The sequence below is a fragment of the Anolis carolinensis genome, unplaced genomic scaffold (genome assembly GCF_035594765.1).
Source record: "Anolis carolinensis isolate JA03-04 unplaced genomic scaffold, rAnoCar3.1.pri scaffold_24, whole genome shotgun sequence".
Lineage (NCBI taxonomy): Eukaryota > Metazoa > Chordata > Lepidosauria > Squamata > Dactyloidae > Anolis > Anolis carolinensis.
This window is the reverse complement of record NW_026943833.1, coordinates 369,738-382,237: the sequence shown is the minus strand read 5'-3', so window position 1 is coordinate 382,237 and position 12,500 is coordinate 369,738. Positions and strand designations below refer to the sequence as shown.

Genomic DNA, 12,500 nt, shown 5'->3' with positions numbered 1-12,500 from the left:
AATAACAATAATAATAATAATTCAAAATATAATGTCATTGCTTGCATCAACCACTAGGTGGCAATAATAATAATAATAACAATAATAATAATAATAATAATAATAATAATAATAATAATAATACAAAATATAATGTCATTGCTTGCATCAACCACTAGGTGGCAATAATAATAATAATAACAATAACAATAATAATAATAATAATTCAAAATATAATGTCATTGCTTGCATCAACCACTAGGTGGCAATAATAATAATAATAACAATAATAATAATAATAATAATAATAATACAAAATATAATGTCATTGCTTGCATCAACCACTAGGTGGCAATAATAATAACAATAACAATAATAATAATAATACAAAATATAATGTCATTGCTTGCATCAACCACTAGGTGGCAATAATAATAACAATAACAATAACAATAATAATAATAATAATACAAAATATAATGTCATTGCTTGCATCAACCACTAGGTGGCAATAATAATAATAATAATAACAATAACAATAATAATAATGATAATAATAATACAAAATATAATGTCATTGCTTGCATCAACCACTAGGTGGCAATAATAATAACAATAACAATAACAATAATAATAATAATAATACAAAATATAATGTCATTGCTTGCATCAACCACTAGGTGGCAATAATAATAACAATAACAATAATAATAATAATAATACAAAATATAATGTCATTGCTTGCATCAACCACTAGGTGGCAATAATAATAACAATAACAATAACAACAATAATAATAATAATAATACAAAATATAATGTCATTGCTTGCATCAACCACTAGGTGGCAATAATAATAACAATAACAATAATAATAATAATAATACAAAATATAATGTCATTGCTTGCATCAACCACTAGGTGGCAATAATAATAATAATAACAATAATAATAATAATAATAATAATAATAATAATAATACAAAATATAATGTCATTGCTTGCATCAACCACTAGGTGGCAATAATAATAATAATAACAATAACAATAATAATAATAATAATTCAAAATATAATGTCATTGCTTGCATCAACCACTAGGTGGCAATAATAATAACAATAACAATAACAATAATAATAATAATACAAAATATAATGTCATTGCTTGCATCAACCACTAGGTGGCAATAATAATAACAATAATAATAATAATAATAATTCAAAATATAATGTCATTGCTTGCATCAACCACTAGGTGGCAATAATAATAACAATAACAATAACAATAACAATAATAATAATAATAATAATAATAATAATAATACAAAATATAATGTCATTGCTTGCATCAACCACTAGGTGGCAATAATAATAACAATAACAATAACAATAATAATAATAATACAAAATATAATGTCATTGCTTGCATCAACCACTAGGTGGCAATAATAATAACAATAATAATAATAATAATAATTCAAAATATAATGTCATTGCTTGCATCAACCACTAGGTGGCAATAATAATAACAATTACAATAACAATAATAATAATAATACAAAATATAATGTCATTGCTTGCATCAACCACTAGGTGGCAATAATAATAACAATAACAATAACAATAACAATAATAATAATAATAATAATAATACAAAATATAATGTCATTGCTTGCATCAACCACTAGGTGGCAATAACAATAACAATAACAATAACAATAACAATAATAATAATAATAATACAAAATATAATGTCATTGCTTGCATCAACCACTAGGTGGCAATAATAATAATAATAACAATAACAATAATAATAATAATAATTCAAAATATAATGTCATTGCTTGCATCAACCACTAGGTGGCAATAACAATAACAATAACAATAACAATAACAATAATAATAATAATAATAATACAAAATATAATGTCATTGCTTGCATCAACCACTAGGTGGCAATAACAATAACAATAACAATAACAATAACAATAATACAAAATATAATGTCATTGCTTGCATCAACCACTAGGTGGCAATAATAATAATAATAACAATAATAATAATAATAATAATAATAATAATACAAAATATAATGTCATTGCTTGCATCAACCACTAGGTGGCAATAATAATAACAATAACAATAACAATAACAATAATAATAATAATAATAATAATTCAAAATATAATGTCATTGCTTGCATCAACCACTAGGTGGCAATAACAATAACAATAACAATAATAATAATAATAATAATAATAATACAAAATATAATGTCATTGCTTGCATCAACCACTAGGTGGCAATAATAATAATAATAACAATAACAACAATAATAATAATAATTCAAAGTATAATGTCATTGCTTGCATCAACCACTAGGTGGCAATAACAATAACAATAACAATAACAATAATAATAATAATAATAATAATAATACAAAATATAATGTCATTGCTTGCATCAACCACTAGGTGGCAATAATAATAACAATAACAATAACAATAATAATAATAATACAAAATATAATGTCATTGCTTGCATCAACCACTAGGTGGCAATAATAATAACAATAATAATAATAATAATAATAATAATAATAATAATAATAATACAAAATATAATGTCATTGCTTGCATCAACCACTAGGTGGCAATAATAATAATAATAACAATAACAATAATAATAATAATAATACAAAATATAATGTCATTGCTTGCATCAACCACTAGGTGGCAATAATAATAACAATAACAATAATAATAATAATAATACAAAATATAATGTCATTGCTTGCATCAACCACTAGGTGGCAATAATAATAACAATATTAATAATAATAATAATAATACAAAATATAATGTCATTGCTTGCATCAACCACTAGGTGGCAATAATAATAACAATAACAATAATAATAATAATAATACAAAATATAATGTCATTGCTTGCATCAACCACTAGGTGGCAATAATAATAACAATAACAACAATAATAATAATAATAATAATAATAATAATAATAATAATAATAATACAAAATATAATGTCATTGCTTGCATCAACCACTAGGTGGCAATAATAATAATAATAACAATAACAATAATAATAATAATAATTCAAAATATAATGTCATTGCTTGCATCAACCACTAGGTGGCAATAATAATAACAATAATAATAATAATAATAATAATAATAATAATAATAATAATACAAAATATAATGTCATTGCTTGCATCAACCACTAGGTGGCAATAATAATAACAATAACAATAACAACAACAATAATAATAATAATACAAAATATAATGTCATTGCTTGCATCAACCACTAGGTGGCAATAATAATAACAATAACAATAATAATAATAACAATAATAATAATAATAATAATAATAATAATAATAATAATAATACAAAATATAATGTCATTGCTTGCATCAACCACTAGGTGGCAATAATAATAATAATAACAATAACAATAATAATAATAATAATTCAAAATATAATGTCATTGCTTGCATCAACCACTAGGTGGCAATAATAATAATAATAACAATAACAATAATAATAATAATAATACAAAATATAATGTCATTGCTTGCATCAACCACTAGGTGGCAATAATAATAACAATAACAATAATAATAATAATAATAATAATAATAATAATAATAATAATAATACAAAATATAATGTCATTGCTTGCATTAACCACTAGGTGGCAATAACAACAACAATAATAATAGGTATAATAATAAAAATATAATTAATAGTATTATTCAAAATAGGATGTCATTGCTTACAATAACCACCAGGTGGCAATACTAAGTAAAATATAATGATAAAATATATATCAATAAAAGATATAATAATAATATATGGTTATAATTGTTATTCAAAGTAGGATGTCATTGCTTGCAATAACCACTAGGTGGCAATAATAATAATAATGATAATATTCAAAATAGGATGCCATTGCTTGCATCAACCACTAGGTGGCAATAATAATAATAATAATAATAATAATAATAATAATAATAATAATAATAATTATAATATAGATATATTAATAATAAGTATAATAATAAAATATAATGATGATTATGATTATTATTCCAAATAGGATGTCATTGCTTCCATCAACCACTGGCTAGAAATAATAATAATAATAATAATAATAATAATAATAATAATGATAATAATAATAATAATAAAATTATAATATAGATATATTAATAATATAATAATAAAATATAATGACTATGATTATTATTCCAAATAGGATGTCATTGCTTCCATCAACCACTAGGTGGCAATAATAATAATAATAATAATATTAAAATTATAATATATATATATATTAATAATAATAAAATATAATGATGATTATGATTATTATTCCAAATAGGATGTCATTGCTTGCATCAACCACTAGGTGGCAATAATAATACTATATTATTATTATTATTATTATTATTATTATTATTATTATTATTGCAAATATGATATAATTGCTTGCAATAACCACTAGGTGGTGAAATAATAATAATAATAATAATAATAATAATAATAATAATAATAATAAATAAAATACTACTACTACTACTACTAATAATAATAATATATATAATACTATAAAATATAATAATAATATAAATTATAATAATAATACTATAATATATACTACTAATAATAATACTATAAAATATAATATTTCTATAATATACTATGATATATGATAATAATACTATAAAATATAGTAATTATACTAGAAATAATAATACTATACTGTATAATACTACTATTACTTATAATAATACTATAAAATATAATAATACTATATTATAATAATAATATTATAATATATAGTACTACTCCTTATAATAATACAATAAAATATAATAATACTATAATATACAATAATAATACTATATAATAATACTATAATATATAATAATAATAATATATATAATACTATAAAATATAATAATAATATAAATTATAATAATAATACTATAATATATACTACTAATAATACTATAAAATATAATATTTCTATAATATACTATGATATATGATAATATTACTATAAAATATAGTAATTACTAGAAATAATAATACTATACTGTATAATACTACTATTACTTATAATAATACTATAAAATATAATAATACTATATTATAATAATACTATAATATATAGTACTATTCCTTATAATAATACAATAAAATATAATAATACTATAATATACAATAATAATACTATATAATAATACTATAATATATAATAATAATATATATATAAGACTATAAAATATAATAATAATTTAAATTATAATAATAATACTATAATATATACTACTAATAATACTATAAAATATAATATTTCTATAATATACTATGATATATGATAATATTACTATAAAATATAGTAATTACTAGAAATAATAATACTATACTGTATAATACTACTATTACTTATAATAATACTATAAAATATAATAATACTATATTATAATAAGAATGCTATAATATATAGTACTACTCCTTATAATAATACAATAAAATATAATAATACTATAATATACAATAATAATACTATATAATAATACTATATTATATAATAATAATAATATAAAATATACTAATAATAATAATAAGAATAATACTATGATATATAATAATAATAATGATGATGATGATGGTGGTGGTACCGAAGTAGTGCATGAGGTTGTGCCGTGTGACCTCCCCGGTCTCCCCGAGGTGTTCCCGGATGGGCGTGGCGTCGCACCCCATCTTCTGAAACAGGAAGTCGACCGCGGCGGTGAGTTGCGCCAGTCTCTTCCCGCTCTCTTTGGCCTTCTTCTCGAAGCGGTTGCCTTCCTCCGTCGCCCAGCGGAGCTTCTCCTAGAAGGGAAGGCTCTATGGTGGTGATGGTCCTCCTCAAAATGGCCTCCTCAGAATCCCCTCGTCCCTCCTCGCTCACCTCGATCTCCTTGAGGGACCCGTGTTGGACCTCCTGGTGTTTCTCCTGCTCCAGCTTGAGCTGGTCGATCTCGTTCTGGAGGAAACAAGGAGGATGTCCATTAATATAAGACTCCACGGACCATAGAGTTGGGTGGCTAGAAAGTCAAGGTCTAAGACTCCACGGACCATAGAGTTGGGTGGATAGAAAGTCAAGATTTAGGACTCCACGGATCATAGAGTTGGGTGGCTAGAAAGTCAAGGTCTAAGACTCCACGGACCATAGAGTTGGGTGGATAGAAAGTCAGGATTTAGGACTCCACAGACCATAGAGTTGGGTGGCTAGAGAGTCAAAGTCTAAGACTCCACGGATCATAGAGTTGGGTGGCTAGGGAGTCAAGGTCTAAGACTCCACGGACTATCAAGTTGGGTGGCTGGAAAGTCAAGGTCTAAGACTCCACGGACCATAGAGTTGGGTGGCTAGAAGGTCAAGGTCTAAGACTCCACGGACCATAGAGTTGGGTGGCTAGAAAGTCAAGGTCTAAGACTCCACGGACCATAGAGTTGGGTGGATAGAAAGTCAGGATTTAGGACTCCACAGACCATAGAGTTGGGTGGCTAGAGAGTCAAAGTCTAAGACTCCACAGACCATAGAGTTGGGTGGCTAGAAAGTCAAGATCTAAGACTCCACGGACCATAGAGTTGGGTGGCTAGAAAGTCAAGGTCTAAGACTCCATGGACCATAGAGTTGGGTGGCTAGAAAGTCAAGGTCTAAGACTCCATGGACCATAGAGTTGGGTGGCTAGAAAGTCAAGGTCTAAGACTCCATGGACCATAGAGTTGGGTGGCTAGAAAGTCAAGATCTAAGACTCCACGGACCATAGAGTTGGGTGGCTAGAAAGTCAAGATCTAAGACTCCACAGACCATAGAGTTGGGTGGCTAGAAAGTCAAGGTCTAAGACTCCATGGACCATAGAGTTGGGTGGCTAGAAAGTCAAGATCTAAGACTCCACAGACCATAGAGTTGGGTGGCTAGAAAGTCAAGGTCTAAGACTCCATGGACCATAGAGTTGGGTGGCTAGAAAGTCAAGATCTAAGACTCCACAGACCATAGAGTTGGGTGGCTAGAAGGTCAAGGTCTAAGACTCCACGGACCATAGAGTTGAGTGGCTAGAAAGTCCAGGTCTAAGACTCCACGGACCATAGATTTGAGTGGCTAGAAAGTCCAGGTCTAAGACTCCACGGACCATAGAGTTGGGTGGCTAGAAAGTCCAGGTCTAAGACTCCACAGACCATAGAGTTGGGTGGCTAGAAAGTCAAGGTCTAAGACTCCATGGACCATAGAGTTGGGTGGCTAGAAAGTCAAGATCTAAGACTCCACGGACCATAGAGTTGGGTGGCTAGAAAGTCAAGGTCTAAGACTCCACGGACCATAGATTTGAGTGGCTAGAAAGTCAAGGTCTAAGACTCCACGGACCATAGATTTGAGTGGCTAGAAAGTCCAGGTCTAAGACTCCACGGACCATAGAGTTGAGTGGCTAGAGAGTCAAGGTCTAAGACTCCACGGACCATAGAGTTGAGCGGCTGGAAAGTCAAGGTCTAAGACTCCACAGACCATAGAGTTGGGTGGCTAGAAAGTCAAGGTCTAAGACTCCACGGACCATAGAGTTGGGTGGCTAGAAAGGCAAGGTCTAAGACTCCACGGACCATAGAGTTGAGTGGCTAGAAAGTTAAGGTCTAAGACTCCACGGACCATAGAGTTGAGTGGCTAGAAAGTTAAGGTCTAAGACTCCACAGACCATAGAGTTGGGTGGCTAGAAAGTCAAGGTCTAAGACTCCACGGACCATAGAGTTGAGTGGCTAGAAAGTTAAGGTCTAAGACTCCACGGACCATAGAGTTGAGTGGCTAGAAAGTTAAGGTCTAAGACTCCACAGACCATAGAGTTGAGTGGCTAGAAAGTCAAGGTCTAAGACTCCACGGACCATAGAGTTGAGTGGCTAGAAAGTCAAGGTCTAAGACTCCACGGACCATAGAGTTGGGTGGCTAGAGAGTCCCCTTGTCCCCATTTCATGGGTTGTAAAGGTCATTCCCCACTCCTAAACATCTCTGTCCACCCAACTCTATCATTTGCAAGTCATGTCAACACTCTGGCCACCCAACACTATGGCCTACTCTCTAGCTCTCCAACTCTATGGTGCATGGAGGCATACGACCTTAGCCTCTACCCACTTGACTCTATCATCCTTGAATTATGAAGATCTTCTCTATGGCAACTCAACTCAACTCAACTCTACAGAATAATAATATATAATATGATATAATATAATACAATAAATCAGGATGTCATTGCTTGCATTAACCACTAGGTGGCGATAGGAATCATAATATATAATATAATAAATCAGGATGTCATTGCTTGCATCAACCACTGGGTGGCGATAGGAATCATAATATATAATATAATATATAATAAAATAATAATAATAACCTAGAGGCGTGGATGATGGGTTGTGTTGTTAAATTTCAAGGTTGGGGGGGCCTGTACTTTTGTTGTTTTGTGAATTGCCGTGACGCCATTACTCTTTTATATATATAGATAATAAATCAGGATGTCATTGCTTGCATCAACCACTGGGTGGCGATAGGAATCATAATATATAATATAATATATAATAAAATAATTCAGGGTTTCATCGCTTGCATCAACCACTAGGTGGCGATAGGAATCATAATATATAATATAATAAATCAGGATGTCATCGCTTGCATTAACCAATAGATGGCGATAGGAATCATAATATATAATATAATATATAATAAAATAATAATAATAATCTATTGATTATAATAATAATAATAATAATAATAATAATAATAATAATAATCTATTGCTTGCATCAACCACTAGGTGGCGATAGGAATCATAATATATAATATAATAAATCAGGACGTCATTGCTTGCATTAACCACTGGGTGGCGGTAGGAATCATAATATATAATATAATATATAATAAAATAATAATAATAATCTATTGATTATAATAATAATAATAATAATAATAATAATAATAATAATAATCTATTGCTTGCATCAACCACTAGGTGGCGATAGGAATCATAATATATAATATAATAAATCAGGACGTCATTGCTTGCATTAACCACTGGGTGGCGGTAGGAATCATAATATATAATATAATAAATCAGGACGTCATCGCTTGCATTAACCACTGGGTGGCGGTAGGAATCATAATATATAATATAATAAATCAGGACGTCATTGCTTGCATTAACCACTAGGTGGCGATAGAAATCATAATATATAATATAATAAATCAGGACGTCATTGCTTGCATCAACCACTGGGTGGCGATAGAAATCATAATATATAATATAATAAATCAGGATGTCATTGCTTGCATTAACCACTAGGTGGCGATAGGAATCATAATATATAATATAATATATAATAAAATAATAATAATAACCTAGAGGTGTGGATGATGGGTTGTGTTGTCAAATTTCGAGGTTGGGGGGCCTGTACTTTTGTTGTTTTGTGAATTGCCGTGACGCCATTACTCTTTTATATATATAGATAATAAATCTATATTCATCTAATAAATCTAATGTCATTGCTTGCATCAACCACTGGGTGGCGATAGGAATCATAATATATAATATAATAAATCAGGATGTCATTGCTTGCATCAACCACTGGGTGGCGATAGGAATCATAATATATAATATAATATATAATAAAATAATAATAATAACCTAGAGGTGTGGACGATGGGTTGTGTTGTCAAATTTCGAGGTTGGGGGGGCCTGTACTTTTGTTGTTTTGTGAATTGCCGTGACGCCATTACTCTTTTGTATATATAGATAATAAATCTATATTCATCTAATAAATCTAATGTCATTGCTTGCATCAACCACTGGGTGGCGATAGAAATCATAATATATAATATAATAAATCAGGATGTCATTGCTTGCATTAACCACTAGGTGGCGATAGGAATCATAATATATAATATAATATATAATAAAATAATAATAATAACCTAGAGGTGTGGACGATGGGTTGTGTTGTCAAATTTCGAGGTTGGGGGGGCCTGTACTTTTGTTGTTTTGTGAATTGCCGTGACGCCATTACTCTTTTATATATATAGATAATAAATCTATATTCATCTAATAAATCTAATGTCATTGCTTGCATCAACCACTGGGTGGCGATAGGAATCATAATATATAATATAATAAATCAGGATGTCATTGCTTGCATCAACCACTGGGTGGCGATAGGAATCATAATATATAATATAATATATAATAAAATAATAATAATAACCTAGAGGTGTGGACGATGGGTTGTGTTGTCAAATTTCGAGGTTGGGGGGGCCTGTACTTTTGTTGTTTTGTGAATTGCCGTGACGCCATTACTCTTTTGTATATATAGATAATAAATCTATATTCATCTAATAAATCTAATGTCATTGCTTGCATCAACCACTGGGTGGCGATAGAAATCATAATATATAATATAATAAATCAGGATGTCATTGCTTGCATTAACCACTAGGTGGCGATAGGAATCATAATATATAATATAATATATAATAAAATAATAATAATAACCTAGAGGTGTGGACGATGGGTTGTGTTGTCAAATTTCGAGGTTGGGGGGGCCTGTACTTTTGTTGTTTTGTGAATTGCCGTGACGCCATTACTCTTTTATATATATAGATAATAAATCTATATTCATCTAATAAATCTAATGTCATTGCTTGCATCAACCACTGGGTGGCGATAGGAATCATAATATATAATATAATAAATCAGGATGTCATTGCTTGCATCAACCACTGGGTGGCGATAGGAATCATAATATATAATATAATATATAATAAAATAATAATAATAACCTAGAGGTGTGGACGATGGGTTGTGTTGTCAAATTTCGAGGTTGGGGGGGCCTGTACTTTTGTTGTTTTGTGAATTGCCGTGACGCCATTACTCTTTTGTATATATAGATAATAAATCTATATTCATCTAATAAATCTAATGTCATTGCTTGCATCAACCACTGGGTGGCGATAGAAATCATAATATATAATATAATAAATCAGGATGTCATTGCTTGCATTAACCACTAGGTGGCGATAGGAATCATAATATATAATATAATATATAATAAAATAATAATAATAACCTAGAGGTGTGGACGATGGGTTGTGTTGTCAAATTTCGAGGTTGGGGGGGCCTGTACTTTTGTTGTTTTGTGAATTGCCGTGACGCCATTACTCTTTTATATATATAGATAATAAATCTATATTCATCTAATAAATCTAATGTCATTGCTTGCATCAACCACTGGGTGGCGATAGGAATCATAATATATAATATAATAAATCAGGATGTCATTGCTTGCATCAACCACTGGGTGGCGATAGGAATCATAATATATAATATAATATATAATAAAATAATAATAATAACCTAGAGGTGTGGACGATGGGTTGTGTTGTCAAATTTCGAGGTTGGGGGGGCCTGTACTTTTGTTGTTTTGTGAATTGCCGTGACGCCATTACTCTTTTATATATATAGATAATAAATCTATATTCATCTAATAAATCTAATGTCATTGCTTGCATCAACCACTGGGTGGCGATAGGAATCATAATATATAATATAATAAATCAGGACGTCATTGCTTGCATTAACCACTAGGTGGCGATAAGAAAAATAATATAATAAAATATAATAATATATTATGCGTAGAAAGGAAGGAAGAGGACGAAGGGAAATAAGGAATGGAAGGGAGAGAAGAAAAGAAGGAAGGAGAACGAGAGAAAAGAGCCGTGAAGGCCAAAAAGGCCACCCCACCCCCTGGACCTGGACGCTCTGGATCCGCTTGAGGAGCCTCTCGTTGTCGTCGTTGAGCTCGGTGACGTAGCTGAAGGCGGCAAAGTTCTTCTTCTCCTTCTCGGCGAACTCCTTGGCCAGGCGGTCGATGTCCCCGTTCTCGGTCAACTTCAGGAGGCGCAAATAGGCCACCTCGTAGCTCTCGAAGCTCCCCCCCTTGGACTTGGCCCGCGTCTTCTGCTTCAGGGCTGCTTGAGAGAGAGAGAGAGACACACAAGGAACGTCACACTTGTGCTGTATTATTATCCATTATTATTTTCTATTTTTTTCCCTAATATTATATTATGACATTATTATTTTCCCAATATATTATTATGATTATTTCCCAATATTATCGTATTTTCTAATATGATATTATTTTCCAATATTATTTTTCCAATATATTATTATGACTATTTCCCAATATTATCGTATTTTCTATTATTATTATTTTCTAAGATTATAGTATTTTCCAATATTATTTTTCCAATATATTATTATGATTATTTCCCAATATTATCGTATTTTCTATTATTATTATTTTCTAATATTATAGTATTTTCCAATATTATTTTTCCAATATATTATTATGATTATTTCCTTTCCAATATATTATTACGATTATTTCCCAATATTATCGTATTTTCTATTATTA

General features: G+C 29.6%; 1 protein-coding gene across 5 annotated transcripts in view; it reads right to left on the bottom strand.

Moving 5' to 3' along the window:
- The window catches only part of LOC134294836 (coiled-coil domain-containing protein 63-like), a 39,718-nt gene that overhangs the window by 4,339 nt on the left and 22,879 nt on the right, over nucleotides 1-12,500 (bottom strand). For 2 of the 5 annotated variants that reach the window (XM_062966589.1, XM_062966585.1), the window contains 3 exons: nucleotides 11,828-12,057; nucleotides 5,965-6,039; nucleotides 5,693-5,885 (listed from right to left, as the gene is read on the bottom strand). In XM_062966589.1, the coding sequence (XP_062822659.1) occupies nucleotides 5,693-5,885; nucleotides 5,965-6,039; nucleotides 11,828-12,057 (498 nt within the window). The remainder of the gene's footprint in view (nucleotides 1-5,692; nucleotides 5,886-5,964; nucleotides 6,040-11,827; nucleotides 12,058-12,500) is intronic. The other 3 variants (XM_062966587.1, XM_062966586.1, XM_062966588.1) reach the window with 3 other exon arrangements.